Source organism: Electrona antarctica (assembly GCF_951216825.1).
Source record: "Electrona antarctica genome assembly, chromosome: 8".
Lineage (NCBI taxonomy): Eukaryota > Metazoa > Chordata > Actinopteri > Myctophiformes > Myctophidae > Electrona > Electrona antarctica.
The window spans coordinates 22,690,525-22,717,203 of NC_136789.1; the positions used below are offsets into that span (position 1 = coordinate 22,690,525).

A 26,679-nucleotide genomic window follows, 5' to 3' on the forward strand; every position below is an offset into this window, starting at 1 on the left:
ACTGACTTTATAGTGACAATACTTTCTCATCTCATATTGCTGACTTCTCTCTCTCTCTCTCTCTCTCTCTCTCTCTCTCTCTCTCTCTCTCTCTCTCTCTATATATATATATATATATATATATATATATATATATATATATATATAATGTACACACACACACACACACACACACACAGACAGAGGAAAGCAATAAAACATTCCCAGACTTCCCACAAGCCAATTTTCCCAAAATTTCTTTTTCGAAAGCCAGCCATAATGTCTTTCTCTAGTATTAGTATTTCTATAAACAGCTGAGTCACTCAATGATAGTATAAATTGAGTATAATTGAGTTGTTGTTGGGCTATTTGTCACTGTACATTTGCACCTACATTAAATGTGTCCTGCATATAGCCAGCCTAACTATTAAGAGCAGTGGGTGCTATTAATACAGCACCCAGGAAACAGTCATAGTCTTGCTCAGGGACACTTTGACACATATGTGACACATGGGTGTGCCATATGGGGCAAACCAGAGACCGTCCAATTCCAAAACTCTGTGTGTGTGGTCCATTTGTTTTTTGTTTGTACAAAGAGGATATTTAGAAAGGCTGTCCAGAAGGTTCATTCCCAAGGGGAGAAATGGGGGCGTATTTGTGGCAATTGTTTTATAGTAGGGGAACAGGTGTGTAGAAAACTGTCCCGTGTGATGGTGGCTCCGGGCACAGGTGTGTAGATGAGGAGAGACAGGACGAGCAGAGAGAGTGAGATGAGGAGAGAGAATAAAGGGAATGAGAGACTGGAGGGTGATTATCTCGGCAGTGTAACACAGAGGATTGGACTCAAGATGAGCCTCTCCTCTGGCACAAATTTATCTATGTTGTCAGGTGTGCCTAGACGATTACCCACCATGCTGTGCAGCTCTGTGGCAGCTCTCGCAGGGGGAGTCAAATTCTCCCACAAGCCCAGAACTTGGGAAAGAATGGCAGACTCACACTGCCCTTTGCCTTATATTCTTCCCACAAAGCCTGATGGACAATTCAAACCTATTGATAGGCTGGGCTGGAGTTATTATCCCTTATCAGTCATCCCAGACAATTTGTGTTCATAATGATGGGGTGGATTCAATTGCCTTGTGCCAATATATTATGCAGATAATATTATATAGGGTAGTTATTAGCCAGTTTTATTATTAGTCGTATTTGCCGTGCTAACATAGATCCCATTCCCCACAGACACTTAAGGAGCAGAAAATAACTTTCTGATGGTCGTAACAGGGTTGTGTATTTTGCTTCAAAATGTACCCTATGCATGGATGGGGCGTGCCAAGATAGCAGACAGCAGATCTGAGCAGTAGATTAGGTCTCCATCTGTATTTGCATATTAAAACAACTTTAGCTGGGGAATTCTTCAAAATAATGGTGCTATGTGTAGTGACAAATATCACCCTCACCGCCTGGCTCCCCTCCCCCAAACACGGGCCAATTGTGTTCGCATGCATAAACGCTTGACAAAGGTGGATGCACAGCGGTGGACTCGAACCCCCAGACTCCATGGTGGTGGGCAGCTTTTATTAACATGTTTGATAAGGTTTGTGTCAAGAAAGCTCTGCTAAACAGGTCCTGAATGCTGGAGGTGTCAGGATAGAGACGGTACACTTTTACACATGCTTTGGGGCTGTCCCAAAATTCAGGAATATTGGACTGCTATACATGAAAGACTGGAGAGAATAACAGGCATACACATTCCTTTTTCACCCAGTTTGTTCATTCTGGGGGATCCTGCCACATTGAGGCATGTTGCTCCTCCTTTAGCTGAATGGATACAAACGGCCATTATGTCAGGTAGGAGGCTGTTGGTCAAGGACTGGAAGGCTCCATCTGCACCTGCTCCATCCATCTGGGATGCCTCGATGGGACTATTGGCCGCTTACGAGCGACTGTCATACAGGCTGCTCAATAGGATGGACGACTATGACTTAAAATGGGGCTTTTACCATATGCACGTATCAGGACTCTGATTAGTGTCTGGCTCTGAGTGAGCTCTGAACGGGCTGCAACTTTAGAAAAATACACTGAAGGAATATGTCTGGGTGGACTGCGGGATATTTCTGTGCATCTGTTATATTGTTTTGTTTTGCTATGTGTTTGTTTTGTTATGCATTTCTTTGGTTGTGTTTTGTCTATGTCTATGTCAATGTTTCATATACGAAAGAAAATTATTAAGTACAAATCATAAGAAAAAAGAAAACTCTGCTAAACTGATGACACAAAATGCCCAGAGGGGCTTCTTTCCACTGTGACAGCATCAAGAAGCAAGTTACTGTATACCAGGGCAAAATCAAAACACTGCAGGTGTATCGTATTGTTCTGGGCTGAGTATTAAAAAGCAATAGCCCCAGTCTGCTCATAATTGACTGCTCATAAATTGAGTTGACCTTTCTATTAGCCCAGAAGACCTATATTGTGTCCCATGATGTAGTCTGTCAGTGAGAAAGTAAAATAGCTTGGTCAAAGGGGTCAACTTCATAGGATATTGTCCCTTTAGGGTCAAGCTCTTGTAGGAGCTGTCTATACAATCCCCCTCCAGGCGATCCATTGAAATGGAGATAATCATCTAGAGACGTATTGATCTTTTTCTCCGCACACTTCATAGATTCAGGTACCGAGAGGTTTTAATGGGCACCTCGGGTGTTTCAGATGACAGATCCATTTCGGCCAGGCCTGGGATAATAGGATTTCCATTTGTCATTTTGAGTGCCTCCTCCATGAAAACTCGTCGCGAAAATGATAACTCTGAGACATTTAGTTAATTAACACTGCAGGGTTGATAACTACTGTAGGTCCAGGTGTTAACATGGAAATGATTACAATGTTGTATAATGTTGAATTAAAGTAAGCTACACAGTTGTTGGGGGAGGAGCAGGCTTTTACCGCATGCACCTCAGCATTTCCCCCAGTACTTTGTTGTCAATGAAAGCTTTGACATAAAGAAAATCCAATTGTTAGTAGTTTATGAATTCTATTTGGACTAAAATTCTAGTTCTAAAGTTGGACACAATGATTAACAGCAATAAGCAGTATGGCCAAAAACCATCACTGCAGTTGTAAAGTAGGGCATCACAGCAGTGACTGTCGATCAAATTGTTACAGAACGGTTGTGTATGTATTTATTTGGTGAAGTGCAGAAATTCACAAAAGCGGTCTGTCTACCGAGCAATCTTTGTTCCTACTCTCACCTATGGTCATGAAGTGTGGGTCATGACCGAAAGTAGGTTGCGAATACAAGTGGCCAAAATTAGTTTTCTTCGATGGGTGGCTGGCATCTCCCTTAGAGATAGGGTGAGAAGTTCAGTCACGCGAGACAGACTCGGAGTAGAGTCGCTGCTTCTTCGCCTGGAAAGGAGCCAGATTAGGTGGTTCGGGCATTTGTCCGAGTCTGGAGCACTCTGGTGGAGCTGTTGCCCCCCGTGTCCAGACTACAGATAAGCGGTTGAAGATGGATGGATGGATGGATGGATTGATGTTTAGACTATTTATCTCGTTACCATAGTTGTCACTGTTTGTAACCATATGGGTCAGTGAAAGACACATGCTGTGACACAATCTATAGGCACTCACTGGCACTATATAAGTAATATGCATGCAGTAAACCATATACTGTTTTATATATCTCTTCTTTAGTGTCTTGAGAAACAGATACACAATTCTATATTGTGTAGCCTAGTTGTTCCAGCCGTTTATAGCACCTCAGTCGACCATCTCCCTCCTCAAGTCATTTTGGCAGTTGAAATGAGCTTCAGCTCTGAGCCCGAGCAACATAACAAAGAACACCTCCCACTGTCGTGTATCTCCTCTCTTTACCTTCACATTCCATGGGTTTCACACACAAACAAGTGTTATGTGTTTTAGATTGGATTTATTGTCTTAAGATTGGATTTATTGTCATAATTACATGTCCATATGCCTGACATTGATGAACATGTTTATTGTTTATTTAAGACATCTGTGCTGTCAAAACTGTGAATATAAATACCAGAAAACATTTCATTCTCTATAATCAAAGCTGCTACTGGCATACATGTTCTCCTTGGAACAAAATGAAGACCGAGGCGAGAGATATCATACGAGGTGCAGCCAGTCTGTCAGCTGATGCTCCTAATTGGATGTGACCTACTCACTTGGCCATACACACTGAAGAAGTCTTGACGCCGAAACGCATCCGTGTCTAATGTGTTTGTCTGTGCTGTATGATTAAAAGTACCAGAAGGATTTCTTTCCTACTCACTTGGCCAAACAGACAGCACTACAACTCAACGTCCACCACAATGTCACAGACACAATTGACTTAATCATAAATAACAAGCACTTCTATAGCTACATAGGTTGCCGAGTTATAATATATGTATTTCTAGCAAAGGGATACTGTGTATACTACCGGTACCAGCCTCTTTCTTTACCCATTGAGACCTGAGACCAATTCTACAAAATGCCTTCTAAATCGGTAGTCTTCACCCTTTGAAGATTTTTCAAAAAGCTTGCAGCGTATCACTGCACTGCACTGCGAGCTTGTATAGGTGCTATTTTTGAATAGCCACCTCAAACATCTAAAATGACACCGATGCTTTCCCAGTTTGATTGGATTTATAACGTGACGGGTGTGTTGCAGCATGTTAACCAGTACTACAGGTGCATTGTCATAGTAGGCTATCTTGACTGAATGAATGTAATACACATCCTACATCTTATTGAGGATGCCCCCCCCCTCACACACACACACACACACACACACACACACACACACTGATTTAGTAGTCCTATATTATATTGTAGGAGAGTTACGATGGTGCACATGCTCAGAAGTGAAACAATAAAGTCAGCCGACTCCTGAAAGTAAATATTGGCCAATGCACAACTTCCGATAATCTATTCTTTAAAAAAAAACTAAAAAAAACAAACCCGAAATATCACCATGTTGGAAATTGGAACACTATCCAGTCCATGCTCTGGTGTATGTACTGTATCAGAAGGTCCTGGTGTGTGTACTGTATCATCAGAGAGCACAATTTAATAGTGGTATCATCATGGCTGCTGTTATCTCCAGCCTCATTCCCCATGCTGCTGTCCCTGGGAGTTTGTCCCCTGCTGTGAGCAGCTGAGCCTCACCTCTCAGGTAGGGCCCGACGGAGAACCAGTGTGGGATTATCCAAACATTGCTGGAACTGGGACAGGCATTATCTGTTGCCCTGTAATTCCTGAACACCCCCCTCCCAGTCTTCCACGTGAATGTAGCATGAACCATTTAGGGGCTTGTTTACTTAGTATCCACGTTCACGGATACAGGGCGTTCCTCCGATTTGGTGGTCGTGCATTTGCGTCCCCTCGTCCATCGACATCACTCGTCGCAAAGTTTTAAGGATCTTGTGAAATGTGGCAGCCACAGAGGAGGAGCTTGAGGAAGGAGTGTGTCTAAACTCACTTATCTCATTAATTGTGACTGGGTCAGGTCCCTAAGTGTCTGTCGTAGCAGACATGTGATTGTGGAACAGGGCGCCGATTATCTAAACGTGTCTGCCTCCCGATGATGATCCAGCTGAGGTTCACCAACATCGTTATCATCTTACTCATCATGCTATTAACTTTATCTACATGCAGTGACAAGATATGGGCCCGGCATGGCGCACGCCGCACGCTAAGGAGATATGGGCCCGGCATGGCGCACGCCGCACGCTAAGGAGGCCAATCCCAACGAGGCAATAAAAAGCGGAAAGCGATTAAGTGGCATGCATGTGCCCTTGTCTTGAGGGTGCAGTTATCTGCCCGGGGCAGCAAGGCTTGAGATGATGATTGAGTCAGGGCTGGGGGCGGGTGGAGGTGGGGGGGCTCTTACAGTATGCCACTTTGACCATCCACTGCACTTGTGCAATTAATAATAATACATACACATACAATTTATATAGCACTTTTCTAGGTACTCACATAGGCCTGGTGTTTTTGTCATCACTGGAGGACAACATGACTGGACAACTTGTTGTTAAACAAGTTAACCACACACACACACACACACACACACACACACACACACACACACACACACACACACACACACACTACACACAATAATGTTATGTCAGTGTCTGATCAAATCAACATGTCAATGTAAAATGTCAGTCTGATGTAACCATTTAAACCCTATAGGCGATACATACGTATACTTGGTTAGTTATGATGAGAGTGAGGTCTGGCCAACACCAAGTTGGGACTCCTGGATCACTGCCCTCCACACTTTCCTATCTAATATCAGGTTATTGAGCTCTACAGTGTTGTCGCGCCGCAGTGCGTCTACATATAGGTGGTGCGCTTCTTCCCCTCCTGGCTTTGCTCAGGCTCATAATTGAATGACGAGATCTGCTATTTTCACCAAATGCTCGCCTGTTTTTCACCAAAATGTTTCCTTATTTTTGTAGAATGTTCACCCATTATGGCATATGGCCAATGTAGAATGGCCAGGGGATACTAGAGTTCATGTTGTTAACTTTTACTAGTCTTAAAGGTGTGTGCTTGTCTCTCTTCAGGATCACCACGACTGCTGCCTGTATGATGGACCTGAGGAGATATCCACTGGATGAGCAGAACTGCACTTTGGAGATAGAGAGCTGTGAGTCTTTCATCTATTTTGTTCATTCTGTCTTTTCTTTCTTTTTTTCCCCCTTCTTTTTTTGTTCATTTTTTACCAGACCCTGAGGCTGACCTATAAAAGTGAATGTCTGTTACTGCATGGCAGACTGCCCACTGTTGAAGCAAGCACGCACAGACAACCATCACTTCAGCCAACAATGTTACCTGTATCCCTAACTCAATGAATCATCATTATCCCACTGCCAGTCATATGCAGGCATAAAAACATCCGACATTGGTGTACGGAGCTTAGTATAGCCTAAAGCAGCACGTACGTGGTTAACACTCCCATCGCCCAGGACGAAGTACTTTGTCCTTTCTATTAGTAACGCCCGACGCCCAGGACGAAGTATTGTCCAAAAGACGAAGATTATTGATATGAGAACGGATCGCATGGCTCTATAGCCCAGGCGCGCCTCCTGGGCAATCCTCGGTGACGCGCAAGAGTGAGACGTCATCGAAAAACTCCCTCCCCTGTTTAGCTGATGAAAACGAAAATCTTAAAACGTTCATAACTCGCTCTAAACTCGCGATCGACTCTAGAGTGGTGTGGCTATTGTTAGCTGCTACACACATATCAACAACTTCCGCCGGTCCGTCCGGAAAAGGGGTCCGTGTTTATAAATCGAATGGGCGCTATAATGTAATGGATTAAATAACTCTGGGCAATTAAAGTGTTAATCAGACAACTCAATTTAGTCTATTTTGTATTTTTTGTGCATCATTTTGTTGCACCTGCATGCTGCTCAATTCAAAAAGTAAAAATGGCTAAGAAAATAATCGAAAGTTTTAGATAGATTTTTCGAAAGAATGACTCAACTTCCAGCCGAACAGAATTGGATCACAAAATAACACTGCTGTTTCCAGGGTCAAGCTGAACTACACACTTTCCTATTCGTATTGTTGTGATTCCCCTTGTGGCCTGGGTAGGTTATAGGTAAGGTAGGAGTGCTGCAGCTTCTTGTCAAGGTCAGCTGCTGACATGTTTGTTTTGTTTTTTGTGTTCTTCTCGAGAAAAATGGAAATATTGTTACATGCTGCTTGCTTCCGGTGTGTCTTCTCCCCCCAAAGTTTATACAAATGTGACCCCTTCCAGTATTTTCAACCACAAGTCGGCTCTAATGAAACTCCACAATAGACCAAAATAGCTTTTTTTTTTTTTTTTTGTGGTTTTCGTTTTTTGCCACATTAACACAGTTGGAATGTTAAAGAATGTGTTTATTCCATCAGAAAGTTGTTTTAGTGTCATTAAGTCATTGTAATTACATTGCAAAAATGTCTCTGTAATGAAAGATTATTTGCGTATTTTGGGGGTGTGAACATTCCTGCAGTATTTACATAGAGTTGTTTCGATTGGCCATACCTATGTATTGTTCTCCAGTTTCACGTAGCCGATCACCGCCCATAAGTACCATGTGTTCAGGCTGTCAGTAAACACAACATCATTCTTGACTTGTTGTTTGTTTGTGATGGCTAGTAACTTTGAATCAGAACGCTTGCTTAACGCTTTAAATGGACATGCAGAAGGCAGTCTCCTGGAAGGATTTATTTTAGATTTCATACACGGTGGCAGTGACTCGGATTTAGAGCTCACGGACACGGATGAATCTGACGCTGATGATGAAGACCATGGCGTTGTTTTCGATCAAATCAACAGGAGTTTGTGTTGTGATAACGAGGAGGACGACGACGAGACTGGAGGGACAGCTGGGCCGGGTGGTGTACAGGTCGGCATCGCCTCGCTTTTACTTGTACCAGAAGTGAATAATGTCACAGTGGACACCGACCGACCAGCAGAGATGGAGAAAATAATACACTTTGATTGCGGATGTCATAAAAGATCAAAAGAGAACGTAGAACAGCCGCATTTGTCTTGCAGTAAACAACTCGATCCAGACATGATCTGGGAGACCCGAACGGACATGGCATCTTTTACAAAGGACCAGAAAGACCTGGTTATTTTGGCGATTATAAAGACTTGTATGAACGACTCCGAAATGACTCAATCCACAAAGAAAAGTACTTTTTCTATTCTTCAATTTCTTTCACCAAATAATGAAACGGACACAGAAGCACCTTTAGAAACACCCAATGCCACACACACGAGGTCACAAACCATGTGAGAGATGAGAACAGGAGCTATCGGCATCAAAATATACTCAAAGTACCAAAACAAAAAGTACTAGTGTACTTGTTTCACAAGTTGTCTAAAATGTGAGCAGATCTACAAGCTCAGAATGCATCACGTCGTGTTTTGCTTAGATCAGCTATTTTGAATTAGGCAAAGTTTAAATAGTGGAGTGGAGTACAAGTAAAAGTAGGCCCATGTACTTAGTTTCTTTCCACCACTGGGAAACTGTGCTATGTTGACATTATCCTAATGAAGCTGATCTTCAGGCTGACATAACTACACGACGGCTGGCCTGCAATCTATTGTTTCTCCTGCCACAGGGAACAGTAAGAAGAATCCTTGATCCAACCTAATGGTTAATGGGCGATCTGATATTGAGTGAGATTGTGGACTGCTTGTAACTGCAAATGTTACCTCCGGCACGCTCTTAACCAAAATAGGGACACTGGGTCGAAAGTGGTTAAAGACCTAGTGAAACCACACTTCACACTTTTAGACCATATCCGGTCATATGGGAATACCGAACTTTCCATTTTTGTGTATTTTCATATCAAAAGTCCATCAAAATTAAAATGTAATTACTTCCTTTGAACGAAAACGTGATGTGTGATGACGTGTCGAGCCTCACATGAATACAAATTAATCTTGATTTCATTCACCTGTTTTATTCCCACCTCTGCGTGTCCGTCCAAAACACAGCTGATGATGATTACCGAACTACTCCGTTTTTAATCTCATTCAAGATGACATCCAGCCAGTGTATTACTTGTTTTAAACTCAATCAGCACGCTAAAATATATATCTGAAAACATTATAGGTTAGAAATGAGCCATGAGCTTTGCTGCCTGTGACTTTGTCTGCATATGCGTGCACGCGTCGCGCATGTAGCAGAGCTACGTCCCATAGACTGGAGGGATACGACGCTCTGATTGGTTAAAAAACACACATCTTTCCGTTTCAGAGTGAAACTAAAAAATAAAATGCCTGTATTTTTCATTTCACTGGGTCTTTAATGATTGGACAGATACAGCTGGAAAGAAGGACAGACAGACAAACGGGGAGACTGGGGGCACATGTTTGGAGTTTATAAAAGGAACATAAAGGAACACCTTGGTCACAAACATTCCACCGAGTTTGAAACATTCTGTGCGTGCGCATATTAATTAGACCACATTTAATCAAACCAGTTGATTGGGGACACATGTCTAATTTGGTCTCTCTCTCTCGCTGTCTGTCTCCGTCTGTCTCCGTCTGTCTCTCTTCTATTGTTGACCAGAATCCCTCAGGGGGTTCGTACTTGGCCCCCTCCTTTCTTCCCCCTGTTCACCCTAAAATAGCGGATCTACAAGCTCGATGCGTGTTGTGTTCTTGTAGATCTGCTATTGTCGCCGGGACCTTTCCCGGTGGCCTGCCGCCTATTGGCCTGCCTGCCTGTCAAAACAATAAAAAATAAAATCATATATCATATATCGTATCATAACTTGAGCGGCCCTCTACGGTCGCGGCCCACCTATATATTCCCAGCCCGGTACGTACTGTGGCCAGTCCACCCCTTGTCGCCTAACATTCACCTGTTATATGACATGCCCCAGAATAGGGACGCTATGGGTTATCATGCGGTTCACACACTTTGCTTGGCTTTAGTCTGCCTTCAAAGATGCTGGAGTGCTAGTGGAGCCACTGCAACGTCTGTTTTAACACATTGAGAGCCCACGCTTAACTGCCCAAAATCACTTTCACCTAGAAAATCCATTCACATTTTTTATAATTCAGCTGACTGTGGAGACACATGCTGGAACTTTTTACTTTGAAATGTTTTATAGTTTCTGAGTTATTTAATTTAAACGCCAAATGCATTCTCAATGGCGAAAAAAACAAACTTTGGCACCACGTGTTAAAAAAAAAAAAAAAAAAGTGTTTAGATTTTTTTTAATAAAAAAAAAAAAAAAAAAAAGACGTCCACAGACGTCTTGGGCTATGCACGTGCGGTAATACCCAGGACGTCCACAGACGTTTTGGGCACAAAATGTGTTTTAACAAGCTTTGACAGGTCGAGTATAACTTCCATGCACTTTCACTTATGGATCAGGCTTTTCATCCATTACCTTCTGACCTTTTCCAGTTGTTTGAGACAAAAGTTGAAAACAAGCTGTCTCAGCGGCGGTTGTTGCTGAATCAGCAACGGTATTTTGTGCAAGGAGCGATGAGTCCACAATGTTTCAGTTCCACAAGAAAGTTCACGCGTTTGTTATGATCGTCAAATTAACACATGCAACAAAAGTCGTAGAATAGAATATTAATCATGCTGAAGATGTCCTTGTCTGCCTGCTCTCAGTGGTATGTTGAATGAGGAGGCGCGGGGGAGGAAAGGAAAGGTAGAAAACAACTTAAAGGGCACGTCGTACATTAGTAAGACAGTCCCTGGAGTCAAAGAGCAAAACATAATGTCCGTCAGAATTCTCTCCAGTTGTATTTACAGCCTACAGTATGTAATATCTGTAGCTTTAATGTCCTGTCTTTGTTGAATTTCCCGTTCATTATTTATTTGGCTGCGGACCCCCTTGTATATCTGATATTTATGAATAGTTTTTTCTTTTTTTCTGGATAATCCTCCCTACTATAGAGTGTGCTGACCATATAAGGAGTTCCTCCCTGTCCCCAGCGAGCCCCTGGGGTCAAAAAACCCTAGTTTCAGTTTTGGTGGCGGGTGGCAAAGCCTTCATCCAATCAGGATGAGAGGGGCCTTCCTCCAATCATGATCGAGTGGGGGCGGGCCTTGGTGCACATGCTGTTGGCCTGTTGCACTTCCCCCCACTGTAGAGCGTGCATGTGCACATTTTGTTACCGGGGCGGACTGGGTGATTTTCCAAATCACCCAAATCACTGAATGCTCCTTTAATGTGGTTCAAATCTAGAATAGAATGACAGCCGATGCTTTCCAGGTTTTAATAGGTAACCCATTAAGACCTGAGGCCGATTCTACAAATGCCCTCTAAACCAGTAGTTCTTTCAAGATTGTTTTTAAAACAAATATGTTAATTGTATGGTATTATTTCTCTCAACGTCAGTGTTCTATTTTTCTACGGCTTTAAAACATTTTTTAATCATTCTGAATTATAGTAGCCTATAATAAGTTTGAGAACTACTGATTTAGAAGGCATTTGTGGAATCGGCCTGAAGTCTTAATGGGTTAAATTGTTATTTTGCAGAATAGGTGTGATGACCAACGCGTTGCCCACAGCGGTAGCAATCACTGGCCAAACGTCTCCCAGTAATCTGCATTATGAGAGCACTCAAGGCGCAACACAATTAGAATGCCGTGTGTGTTTTATCTAGAGTAACTAAGCCCTCTCTAGGGTGTGATTCGAATGTAATAAAATACTGTACATCTACCACAACGGCACGCTCCTGCTCCCACTTGGGCAGATGAGTTTGAAAGATCAAAATGAGCTTCCCACCCCTCTGGGATTGAGTCAGATGTAGTGTACTGTTTGCAGAGTGTATTTGTGGATTGCAGTTTTTTGCCGTGCTGCTGATGTATAGCATGATGGCTCCTGTGTTTGGCTTTGACCCCCCCCCCCCCCTCCTCCGTTCCCTCTGTGCTGTTGTGTTGTTGTTTGCACTCGTGTTTGTCCAGGATGTGTACTGTATTCTGTTGTTGATGTGTTTGGTGTTTGATCACCAGACTCTGCTTGACATGCCCTCTGGTTGGCGACCTGCGCACTGGGGTGGCGGCGGGGTGAATTTGAGGCCGAGGAGAGTTAAGAGTATTGTGAAACTTCGAACATTTCCTGTGAGTTTTGGATGGATTAAAGTGAATGGTTTCTCCTAGATATATCATCAGATTGCCCTGCCTTTGACCTTGTCCCTCCTGTTGAGTGCCTTTCTTCAGTAGTGGAATAAGTTCTCCGATTTGTTCATCCAAGTATCAACATGACTGACAATGTAGAAATACTCTGTTTCAAGTAAAAGTCCCAATTTCCAAAAAAAATTGTATTGGCTTTGTATTGGCTTCAAAATGTACTAAAAGCATTGCAAAAGTACTACTACTGTATCTATACTACTATAAGTAGGCAGCAAATGTCCCGTTCCCAAATGTTTTTTTTTCTTTTTTTCCCAAAATATTTCAGAATATTTCAAAATGTTTTGAAAATAACCAATCTTCAAGCTCACAATGCTTTGCATCATTACCTGCAAAGGTAAATACAGCTGGGATCAATGGCTATTTCACATCTATACCTACATTACTCTGATAGACAGTAGGCCTAACTGAATTCTGGACCAAATGACAGACCATAACAAACCAAATCATAATCTTAACAATAAAATATGTTCATGTTCAATAGACTCGGGTGAAGAGGGAATCTTAAAAAAATAAATAAAGTGGCTTGTTTTATTCTCTTCGTTTATTCTCCCGTGGACTGGCACCGCTACAAGTACTTTGGTGTTCGTAAGCATCCTCCTGCAATAGACTGGGGTACCATAAATAATGTATCAATCTAATGCATTTCAAATCGGGGTTCTTGAAATTAAAAAGATTTGAGAATCACTGATCCATTCCATTTGACTCAAAACCTGGTAGAAGAGCGTAGAATATGGTCCCCCAGCACTCCCAGAAATGAAGGACGGGTGGAGGACGTGCTGTGTTGCCTAAGAGCTGCTTTACATGTTGGGTAGTGAGCTGTGGGCTCTTCTCCTCATCCGACTTACAGATGACTAAAGTTGGACATGAAATCCTTTTTATCGCATTTTAATTTACTGTCCCTCCTGGCACAAATCATTCCTTCGTATGGGAATTCAGAGACTGCCCTCTATCCTAAATTATTATTGTTTTTAACAACCTTCATGTGGGTGATGCTACGAGCGCTTTCACTGCTACATTTCTTAACGTGGCCATTTTATCAGTCTGGACAGATTATGTGATGTGAAGTGCAACTGGTTGGACTTTGTTCTGAGGACATGTTTACCGACCATTCATGTGTTCGGCTTGATTGGTCTTTTAAGTTAGACAATCGACCCTGTAAATGTGTTTACTCGCGCTCACATTCTAAACCGCCTCTCTGCTGGGAAATGTTCTTCAGCCTTTGATCCAAGCTCGGTTCTGATTTCTCATGGCGATGTAGATTTGCTAGTGCAGTCTTTTAAAAACTAGATTAGATCCCCCTGGTACCCTACTAAATCTTTCCCATGGATGTATGACAGTATTTGTTGCTTCTGGCACAAATGCCAAAGGATGGAGTGTGTCTGGAAATCCAAAAAGATCTCCAACTTCACTCCAAATAACCTGTAATAATATATTGCTGCCAGACTGGGTTTTGGGCCCACTTGTATGGAGTTGTATGGAGGTTTGATATGGGCTGAAACTTGGCAAAAATATGCTGACTGATGTCATAGAATAGATGACTGAGTCATGTAAATGGTAAATGGTGCATTTATATACAAGCTCCTTTATCCAAGGCGCTTTACAGTACATAGATTGTGCATTACATTCACCCATTCACACACACATTCATACACTGATGACAGAGGAAACCATGCAAGGCACCAACCTGCACATCAGGAGCAGTTAGAGGTTCAACGTCTTGCTCGACATCAGTCACCATATTGTTTACCAAGTTGACTGTCATCATAGTACTGACATCATAGATAGATGATTGACCTCGTAGACCGAGCCGCATAACATCAGAGATCGACAGGGATGCCATGCTGTCATTTGACCCTGTCTTGTTAATGTGTGGTTGGTTAAACATCTGTTCAGAATATACCTTTGAATGGTTCTCTGTGTGTTTTGTGTCCTGTTTTTTGGGGGGCACTAGACCCTCCTTGGTCCAGCTTTGAGGGTTTGTGTAAACACAAACATTGTCCTAACACAAACATTGAATGCCATTGACAATGAATGGCCAGTTTCGAGTGTTTGTGCAAACACAAACATTGAATGCCATTGACAATGAATGGCGAGTTTTGAGTGTGTGTGAAAACACAAACATTGAAGACAAAAGTGAGGACGCAAATTGTGATTGGCCGGAATGAGATGATGTATGATGATGATTGATGATGAGAGCGCCCCTCACTTCAGACACAGGTGTGACTTTTATTGTTTGTAATTCCTTCTTTATTGTGAAGCACCCTAACCCCACATTACCAAAACAACAGTGGTATTTGATTCAATCAAGTAGGGATTTGATTCCATTTTAAAGTTACTTGTTTGGTCTAATAAATGGATCAATAAACAACGTCTCTCAAAGTCTGAAAACAGAGAACTGAAACTTCAGACACCCACGTAATCATAGATTGAACTTGTTCACACCTAGATATTAACATTTCATATACAAACTGTAGCTTTGATCCATTGCAGTGCTAACACCAGCCTTTCTCCACATGAAATCCATATATATATACCTTACTCTGACCTGTGGCACGTTCGCATGTTTAACTTATTGGTTTGCCATAGACTTCAATGTGGGCTCTCTCCTCAAGCACCCCTGTTGCAGGGCGTTGGCAGCTAAATGATTGACAGTTAGGAACCAAATGGACCCATACCTTTAGGAAACACAGAGAGTGTATAAATGGACCCAAATGGACCCTTTAGAGTCCAAATGGAAATGGACCTGTAAGAGTCCTTGACCCAGGACTTTACAGTGTAGATTGGTCCCATGGAATGAAAGAGAAAACATAAAATGGCTGTCTGTGGCCTATGCATAAAACTGAGGACCCTTGAAATGCAAACGTTTGAACAATGAATGGTTCTTTGGGATGCTGAGAGAGATGCTCAGGCACCATGCTTAGCCTTCTCAGTCCACATTTGTTTACTTTCGTCTTACCCAGAATATCCATAATGCATGTGCATTTGGGGGCTCCAGTGAGTGCAGTAGGTCATACAAGACTTTGCCTACAGCCCACACACACACACACACACACACACACACACACACACACACACACACACACCCACACCGCCCGCACACACATACACACACACACACACACACACACACACACACACACACACACACACACACACACACACACACACACACACACACACACACACACACACACACACACTCATGCATCATTCAAAAAATTTAAACTCCTGGTGGTCTGGGTCAGTGTTACGATAATGTAGTTTACGACGAATATGCTTTGCTGTCGCTCCACCTTCACAGTAGGCTGGCTCTTGCAAAAGTGGATGCAACATTGATTTCACAAGTCTAGCAGCTGGGCACCTGTTCAATAAATCATCATGAGCCTGCAGGTCACTCAACCATTAACAACAGAACACTGAGGCGCGCTGCCATACATGTTGTTAATGCTGCATGGCTTAAATAACTGTTGAGGGGACGGACGGGCCGCTCAGTGGAGAGAGTGACATTCAAACACGACTGCTTTCAAACGAGTAGAGTGAGAACCATGGTAGTATCGGACCATGAATATAGACAGTCCACACACATGCTCACAAACAAGGTCATGGGCACACACACGTGCGCACGCACGTTGGTTTGTCTTTATCATTGCCAATGCCACATTATTACGGTTATTTTACAGCGCTGTCAGTGTTGTTGCAGTGAAACTATCATCTCATCACAGCATCCCCACCAAGTAATAGTCACATTTTCCACACCAGTGACCCACATCATATGGACAGATCCTCCACCGATTTCTCCGCCTGCTATGTCATTGCTATCAGACACAGTTTTTTGGAGACTGCACACGTCCTCTGGGAGCGAATGCTTCACACCCTGGGGCTTGTGTGGTTTATTTATTTATCTGTTTTGGCTTTAGATGTTCCTATTCCTGCCCAGGCACACACACCGGCTGTGCTCGCCGCACACCAACAAAGTTTGGAGATACTTTTAATTGGACACCAAGAATAACATTAAAGTTGCTTTGAACTGCATGGTGATCAAAAATTTATCTGAGCCTTGTTTAGAAGTGGAATATCCTCCCCCATAGTGCACGTGCACACACACACACACACACGCACGCACGCACGCGCGCGCGCGCGCACACACACACACACACACGATTACTCAGAAGGTTGAACCAGTTTGAATTGATCCATCCATTGTCTGTAGATTCATACCATGCACATGGCACTGTGTGATGTGCATACTGATGTACTGTGTACTCCTAGTCTCTTGCTACGCATTCAGTCGGTGCCTGTACAGCTGGTTACTGTGGAAACAAACCCTCCCAGTGCATTCACTGTTAACACTACAAGTCTTCTTGGGATGTTTCAACAGCATCTCTTGTTCTGTTTAGCATGTTTTGCCATATGCCCTGCATGGCTCTCCCTGTCCCGAACCTCTAGGTGAATTCAGGGAGTTGGTTGTTGGCACAGCATAAACATTTTAAGATGATAAAGAATCAAGCCAGTCTTTGATTTTGGGATGTTGCTTTCTGCTGAAGTTGACACTCAGTTTTGAGTGAAAAGGCCATATGTTTGCAAGTGAAGAAGTGTTTAATCTGTTACTTCAGCTGAGATTGCTATTGCATGACATGACAATAAATAATCTGTCAATATATCTCAATGTTGTTAATTTGTAGTTTGGAAAGAAATGTGTCTTAAAATAGACGGATCTACCCAAGCTTGAAGCTACATTATTTTTGTCTTTATTATCTCCATTTAAAACCCTCCTTTGCCCATTAAAACAAATCAATTGAGACATTATTGCATAAGCTTTGTAGAAGAAGCCTGCAGTTAGATTTACCCAGTGAGATATGCCAGGATTCAAGTGAAATAGCTTTTTCGCCCTTCTTTTCCGTTCTATGTTGTTATCTCGGCTGATGCTATCACCAACAAATCCATTTATTTTTAGGTCCATTTATTGTTCCCAGATTCTGGAATCCTTGAGAGGAATGTTTTTTGCTAGTGTAGCAGACCGCTGTGATCTGAACAGGGGCGGCCTTAGGAATCTGGAGGCCCGTTTCAAGACCAAATATGAGGCCCCCAAATATAACTATGACATAATTATTCTGTTGATACAAACAGTTTTGACTGTTCAATATCACGCACAGCCATTACTCTCGACAAATACGCAGCAACAACACCTCTCCTCATAGTGTCGTCCCTTCACAATAAAGTGTCTCCCCTTTACCTCCCATGCTGCACATTTTACCCAGGTTATTAACAACTTAACATTGTGGGAGGAAACTCACAACTTTGAGTTCATCAAGTCTATAGGTTGGGTCTGAATCTCTCCCCACTCGAGGAGACCCTGGCAGTGCATTGGGAGACTTCTCCTTTCCCTCTCTTTCACTCCATCTTGTTTGCGTTCCCTCTATCTGTCGTCACTTGTCATTCTGTTCACAGTTTGACATTGCAGTCTCGATAACTAACTGAGAGGCATTAGGCTACATACAGTTGGAGGCCATCGATATTGTCCTTTTCTTTTTGCTGAGGTTTGCGTGATCTGCGCAAAACCCCTTTTGGTGTTTTAAACATTGTTATAATTTAGCTATTGAAAAATAGCAGATCTACAAGCTCATAGCGCGCCACCGAGTGTAGGTCTGCTATTTTTGAAAAATCGTGAAAATATTTATTTCAGAAAACTGGAGGATTTAGAAGGATTTTTTTTAGATTTAGAAGGATTTTTTTTAAATTTTGAGGTCAGGCCTAAATGGGTCAAATGATAAGGGACAATATCGGTGGCACCCAACTGTACATATCAGGGAGAGTTCTCTCTCGCTTTCACTCTGCTTCCCCCCTCACCACTTAAACCCTCTATACTTGGTAAACTAATACTACCCCCTCCCCTCTATATCAAATAACTATGATTAACGAGCTCAGAGCGTGTTGAAATGCACTGCGTTCTTCTTCTTTTAGATCAGCTATTTTCGATGTTGGTCTCATCGTCGTGATAATTGTTGTTTAAAATCAGTTAATCAAGCGACATGGTATTACGTGGGCTACTGCCACTCTCTCTGCCTCTTCCTCTCTTTTCCCACTATTTGTGGTTGATATCAACCATGACAGAGAATGGAGGCTAAGTGTAATATTATAAAGTCAGGCTCAGTGACGTAGAAACAATGGAATTAAGTGCATGTGGCACACCTCAACAATCCAAGCCCAAAGACCAGGGAAGATATTTAAGAGAAGGGTTTTTGATGTGCTCACAAGTCGGAAGAATTGCATATCTCGCTCATTATTTGGAAATTACTTATTATTGTTCCAGAATAATGAAAGTGATTTGTCCTTGTAAACTGACGGCACATAATTATCTCCAAGACAGATATTTTGTTTGTCACTGCCATCAAATCAACAGTGGCATCTGTTGTTTAGTGCTATAATCATTAAGTGTCCGCCTGTAATCTACAAGTTGTTAATGTTTACCTCATTGCAATGAACTGAGACATAAATTATCAGCAGAAGGCATGCACCTACAGTTGGAGGCCATCGATATTGTCCTTTTCTTTTTGCTGAGGTTTGCGTGATCTGCGCAAAAGGACAGTTAACCCATTTTGGGCGGGAACCCCTTTTGGTGTTTTAAACATTGTTATAATTTAGCTATTGAAAAATAGCAGATCTACAAGCTCATAGCGCGCCACCGAGTGGCGCGCTACGAGCTTGTAGGTCTGCTATTTTTGAAAAATCGTGAAAATATTTATTTCAGAAAACTGGAAGATTTAGAAGGATTTTTTTAAATTTTGAGGTCAGGCCTAAATGGGTCAAATGATAAGGGACAGTATCGGTGGCACCCAACTGTATAGGTTGGTGAACCAATGGGGGCCAGTGTCTGTTTCTAGCGCTAGTTGGATCCGCCCCTCTATGACAAGCAAAGGCAGCGTTCTTTCAGGCCATGAGCGTGACGACGTGGCCTGTCAGACGGTCCTCCTTTAAGCCAATTGTAATATATAAAAATTAAATGACTGTGTAAAACCTTACTTTTGAATGGTAATTTATGTTGTCAGAATTTAGGCAGGGGAACTTATGGCTACTGAATCTAATGCCTTGGTCATTGAGTTTCCCTTGTGCTGCTTTGAAAACAGCTGGGTGTACGTATGTGTTTCTTTGCATTTTCTCAAGCCTTGAAAAGGCTTTTCAGAAAGCTTTTCAAATGGAAAGCTTATAGGGCCTACGTTTAGAAGAGATGCCTCATCATTATCAGCTTGGATTTCAAATAGGGATGACACACGTGTCACTCTTCAACCCCAACACGTTTTCACATGAAAATGCTGAGGTGAATACTGCAAGACATGGATTCTTGTGCTGAAAAAGCCATGTGTGAACCACTTAAGCTCTACAGGGTATATTTCATCATTCGACAAATGGCGAACATAGGCGCTCCACAAGCTCACAATGCATCGCATGGCGACGCATTGTGATGCATGCCGGTATTAAAATGTGAACAAAATAGGGACACCACGGTTAATGCAGTAAAAGGATGGAGTACACACTTAAAATAGAAGCTTTGTGCCAGGATTCCACTACTTTCATTGCTAGCCAACAGGAACAGTAGGCAGTCATAGCGTGAGGATGGGTGGATGCAGTCAGCGAAGGGGTGGCTTTAATAATTCAAAGCAGCTAAATGGGTCACACAAGTATTAATTAAGGAGAACAGGGCATGTGAGAGGCAGGAGAGGTGGAGACTGAGAGAGGAGGGGGGGGAGAGGGGTAGGAAATAGAGGGAGAAAGAGAAAGAAATAGAGGGAGGGTGTCGGAAGAGAGGGTAGCGATTGAGAGAGACGGGGAAATAAAGATAGAATGTTAAAGACAGGAATGGTGATGTATTCAGGAGTATTCACTGAAACGGTTGGCTATACAGTATGCGACTGGGAGTTTCCTCGCCTCTTTATCCACCACACTCTGTATGTGTATACACTAAATCTATGCACTGTATATTCATACAGTATACTCTCTGTTTTATCGTTTCCTCACACTACCCCCGCCCCCCCCCCCCCTCCCCCCCAACACTGCACACACAATGTTTATATCTGCTAGAAGCATGACAAATAATTGCGCTGGGATTTTCTTACACATATCGATGGAACAAAGACACAGTTGTTCATTTGCATTCCGTAGGCTATAGAAAACACTGCCACAGAGAGCTGCATGAGCCACGTTTCAGCCTCTGCATATGGCAGTATTTCATTTGATCCCTTTCAGCACATGCTGCAGAACCACACATACATACTATACTCGCATGCATAATTTGCCTTTCTGTGTATAGTAGGAGACTTTAAGAAACATCTCAGGCACGGGCAGGCACCCCCTTCTTCAGAGGCCTCGGCATCATCATCATCCACCCTGCGCTGCATGCGTTCATCCCTCTGAGCTCACTGCTCTATGCCCTCCAGCACACAGACATTCCAGTGGATTATGCAAGAGCCCATGCTTCACGGTCTGATGAAAGTTCACTACCCCCCCATGACGTCTTTAATATTAATTTTTTATTACAGTACATCGGTGATTCTACAATGCAGCGCATTATACTCAATCATTTATTATTCCCAGTGTGTAATTTGCAGCCCGCTGACATGGCCACCACCGATTCGCTGCAACGAGAGTGAAAAAGCACAGGGGGTGGAGTGTGGCGCATGTACATGTCTTTAGGCTACTGATTTGTTTGTTTTTCCTCGTTCTTTCTTTTTCAGGGGGGAGAATAGACGCTCGGTTTTTGTATTTAAACATTTAGCAGCACGCAGGACAAAACACAGAAAACACAGATTTGCTCCCGTGTGCGTTGGGTCATGTTGGTACATTCAGGGCTCCTGCAGCTATTCTGTGGTCACGCCATGACCGCCCGTGAAAGCTGCTTTAATAAATTATCACTTTACATGTTTTCATCCCTATTATTCAGGTGTGTATTTACCGCTCGTTCCGCGGGCCTGCATTTGCCCAGCAGATGGTTACTCAGGTGTCTCAGATGAGTACACACGGCATAGGGGAGCTGTTAGGGATTATGTGACACCTTGGTAAATGGTAAATGGTGCATTTATATAGCGCCTTTATCCAAGGCGCTTTACATAGATTGTGCATTACATTCACCCATTCACACACACATTCACACACCGATTGTGGCGGAAGCCATGCAAGGTACCAACCAGCACATTTGGGGTTCAGTGTCTTGCCCAAGGACACTTCGACATGTAGACAGGAGGAGCCGGGATTCGAACCGCCGATCCAAATTGACACATAGACTGGACATGCTCTCTCTCTCTTTGATGGGCGAACAGTGAACATTCCGATTCCCACACGGCCTTAATAGCAGTGGTTCCCAAACTGTTTAGCTCGAGACCCAAAAGAGAAATTAGATGTTTGCCCGGGACCCAAACTAGTGAAAATAGCAGATCTACAAGCTCGTACGTAGATCTGCCGTAGGTGCCGTACGTAGATGTTTTTTTTGTTCCGATTCTATTCATGAAATACGTTGTATTTTTGAATTGATGAAAAGTTGATGAGAAATATTGGAAATGAAATTACAGGCGATATTTACTCACGACCCACAAAAAAAACGGATCCCCGACCCACTGTTTGGGAGACCGTGCCCTATATTGTATACCCACTCGCTACGGCAGCCCAATCAACAAATTGATTCTGAGCCTTGAATATGCCCTTCAACACAACAGATGGCGATGATGGTGGACATGATGACAAAAACAATATTGATGGTAACGATTCAATCAGGTTGTGCCATAATTCACTCTAAAACGACATACCTTGCATAATAATATTGCAGTCCCCCTCGGCTGTGGCTTGGTGCACTATTATAATGAGGGGTCAATTGGGTGTCAACAGCATCTAGAATGTATTTGTTTAATGCAAATTAATTGACAGGTACTCTCTTTGAAGTGAGCCCATGCTATGTAATAGATTACCATTGATAAAGTAAATCCTGATTTATAGGTCACCGTCTCCGTGCGACGGTGTTGCTCGACCAAGTCGAATTACATTTGTGGATCTATGTTATACAACCATGTAGAACTACAATCTTGAAGATCTGATAGTATGAATTGATTGAATACTTTATCAACAGTTTGCAAAAAGTACACATGATACAGTTGTGCATTGTACAATGATGCTAAAGGGCTACCACAAAAAGCCCTGTTGCAATTAAAAGACTTGTTGCAATTGTGGTCCATGTGGCAGAAAATGGTTTAGCACCACTCCGGTATCTCACTCTCTCTCTCTGGCCCAATTATGTGTGTGTTCTTTTTTTCTTTTCTTTTTTTTATATATGCTGGTTTGTCATCTCTCCCTTTCATCATTTCAGATTTTTGCCCATATGTTCTGACCTGCACGAATGAACACAATACACAGTAGCTTCTTCATGTAATGATTGTCTTCCCTTCGCAGATGGCTACACCACAGACGACATCGAGTTCTACTGGCGAGGCGGGAACGGTGCTGTGACTGGCGTGGAGAGAATAGAGCTGCCCCAGTTCTCTATAGTGGACCACAATCTCATTTCCAAGAATGTTGTCTTTTCCACAGGTAATGTTCCATGGCAAGTATGTTTGATGATGTTTCCCCCCCCCCTCACAGTTACACAGTTGTATATACTGTACACCGGATGCCATACAGCTAGGACACAGGTTTGTGGACTCCCAGGGGTCCCTGGGGTGGGTTCCAGGGAGTGCCCGCCTATATGCCTGAGTGAAGAAATACCAAATGGACTCTTAAATTAGCAATTAGGTTCCATTTGTACATTTGTACGACGTACATGTGGGTTCCCTCCTGTGGCTCAGCTGGTCTCTGTGCTGCTAGGAAATGCCATTTGAAATTAGCCATAATAGCAAACAAAAAGGTAAGCGCGCACACCAAAAGTAGGGAGGTGCTGACCACGGTAGACACACTTTAAAATAGAAAGGAGAGGTCGCACTACAGCTCGTAGTCACGATGCCAAAAATACTTTTTATTGGGTTACCAACGTTTCGACAAACAAGTTGCCTTCTTCAGGGTATGATTGCCTTCTTCTTATCCTGAAGATGGCAACTTGTTTGTCGAAATTAGAGATAAAGAGGAACTAACCAGGTGCTCAACGGAGATAGCAAAACGTGATAATGATAAAAAGGTGCTCACACGGGATCAAGACATAGATAAAAAGAGAGGATCCGGGCACTCAAAGTAAAACAATGAGGAACGCCTTTATTAAATTAAAAAGGCAGCTGCCAACATGTTTCGACCAACAACATCAGGGCAAGAAATGTCGAAATGTTGGTAATCCAATAAAAAGTGTTTTTGGCATCGTGAATACGATTACGAGCTGTGCGACCTCTACTTTATATTTTAAAATTAGCCATAATAGCCATTCAGTGAACTTTAAAATCACAAGTGTTCCTTTACCACTCAGTACAAATGGAACACAATTGACATGTGATATGCATATGTGATGTGCATATGTGTGCTTGCACACTAGCAGACCCCTTTGGCCAATAATACCTTGCTAAAGATGGAGTACCATGATTTTTTTTACTTTTTCACATAGGCTATGTGTCTATGGTGTTAACACTCTAATAGACTCCCAGGTATGGCTATAATATTCAAATATGTCTTCCCTGTGTATTTTTGGTTTCTTACTGAAAGCTGAAAGCCTTTGAGTCAAAAGGCCCAGTCGAAATACACCACTTTAGTGACATCATAACCCTAACCCCTCCCCCATTATCATACAACAACATTAGTTTGCATTGCACAGTGCGTTATTTCCGAATGCTTTGTGGCCTGTGGTTTGAGGGCAGTAAGCTTGAATGTATTGTCGGCCCACGCAATCAAGGGGTTTGGAAGTTTGACACAGTAACAGAATTAGTACAGCACCTACAGTGTTTTCCACATCAGTGGGCCTAATGTACTATATATAGCTATGTACTTTTTCATATGTATCTGGCTGCCCTGTGTTCTAAATGCTGTGAACTATATGCTGTCTCTGGGAACGTAATTTCCCCTGCGGGAGAGAAAAGACAATCGTCCATCACTCCACACAACGTTTGTTTACATCCGGTTCAAGTCTCGGGTCCCGTGGGCCTTCAAAATGAGGGTCTTCACTGAAAAACACTGGCAGTGTTGGAAACATTTATTCATTAATTACCACCTGGCAAGGCTGGCAGTTATTAATGTGTTAATAGTGTAACACAGTGCTGATTTTCAAATCATGTGGGAAGGTCATAGTCTATCACAGGTAAAACATATGGTAACATTTTACTGCACCAAATAGTGGAAATCTCACTTGGCAATCACCTACAACATTCTGTTGATACAGACCTGAAACACTAGTGAAAAGTAATAGACTAAACAAGATTAGACTAATCATACAATACTGTATGATGTCAATATGACATGTGTTGTTTATTTGGCTGCATTCCACGTAGAGCAAACATAACAATGAAATAGATAGATAGATAGGTGCATACTTTACCAAAAGCTGTGCATACGCCACTTCTGGGATGAAATGTTTGTTTGAATCACTAGCATTGTCTAGAGCGTTGCATACATTCCGCAACACGGCTGCGCCTGGTGGAATTGAGGCGTCATGTTCAATGTATTATGCAACTGTGTGTGTGTGTGTGTGTGTGTGTGTGTGTGTGTGTGTGTGTGTGTGTGTGTGTGTGTGTGTGTGTGTGTGTGTGTGTGTGTGTGTGTGTGTGTGTGTGTGTGTGTGTGTGTGTGTGTGTGTGTGTGTGTGTGTGTGTGTGTCTTGTTTTTAACAAATAGTTAACAAATAATCTTTCCATCACATTATGCTTGGTAATGTTATTACCACCAGACTACTTGCAAAGATGGCAGTATGCAAATGCTTACTCATTCTCCATATTCATCTGCACTTATTGCTCTGGATGAGAGAGTTAGCTAATTACCTAAGAGTTGAACTCCTGCGTGAATGTAGATTAGATTCAAGCACTCCGCCTCAGAAACAGGAGGACCTTCATGACTTATTTAACAGCAATAAACAAAAAAGAATGCTATCTGACACCATGACTTATTCAGTTCCCTTTACATTTTCCTATTCATACGGGCTGTTATAGGATAGAGGGTCAGTGCTTCTGCTGAGCACAGTGTGGGTGGTCGAGGTTTGTACTTGAGAGGGACATATTAACACAATTAAGGCATGATTCATACTCCGTTGAATATGCCGGCGTTGTGTGTTGTGAGCTTGTACATCAGCCATTTTCGCCGCACGGCACTGGTGTGCGACAGAGTGTAAATTAGGCATAGCGCGGCACCGCACTCCAGCTCTGGCAGTCGTCTCAGGGGCTAACCTTGTCTATGCTGGCTCCCACTGCTATGCGCAGCCCCCACATTAATAACACAATGCTTCTGGATGCATAGAAAATGTGTGTATACTGTACTGTATGTGGGTGCTCGTTGGACACGTGTGTGTTTGTGCGTGTCGTACCTGTGTCGTCTTGTGTAGTATAGTCTCTATTATGTTATGCCAGGATGTGGAAGGCAGGCGGTGGTGGGGCGGGGGGGGGGGGGGGGGGGGGTATTCCCATTTAGCGTGCTGTCTATTGCGACAGTGAAGGGACTGACCCTGGGGTCGCGCAGAAAGGCAGGCATCAGCAGAAGCGCTCTGGCATTAATCCAATACCTGAGCCTTGTTTGACTCTGAGGACAGACAATGTCCTTGTTGCCTCATGAATAATAATGCTTGGCTGTTGCGTCTGCATCCAGCCACCCTCTCACTGTCCCACTGGCCCATTACCTTCGCGGGACATCATTCAGTGATACAGCTGGTGTACATACTTAGCTTCCTAACTGAAATTACAATGCTACTGTAAGTTGGCCTCGCATAGCCAGCCTTCATCTGCCTTTGCAATGCATATTGCCCTAGGCAGATTAAGTCTGGCCCCTCTCAATTGTGGGAGAACTTCATTGACGAAGTGGTGACGAGCCAACCAGATTTGTCTGGAACCAGGCTATAAATCAACCAGGGTATGCAAATATAGGGCGGGAC

At 42.9% G+C, this 26,679-nt stretch overlaps 1 protein-coding gene across 1 annotated transcript in view; it reads left to right on the plus strand.

Annotated features, from left to right (window-relative positions):
* The window catches only part of gabrb2b (gamma-aminobutyric acid type A receptor subunit beta2b), an 87,376-nt gene that overhangs the window by 51,377 nt on the left and 9,320 nt on the right, over positions 1-26,679 (plus strand). The window contains exons 5-6 of the mRNA XM_079507382.1: positions 6,555-6,637; positions 23,085-23,222. Coding sequence (XP_079363508.1) covers positions 6,555-6,637; positions 23,085-23,222 — 221 coding nt within the window. The remainder of the gene's footprint in view (positions 1-6,554; positions 6,638-23,084; positions 23,223-26,679) is intronic.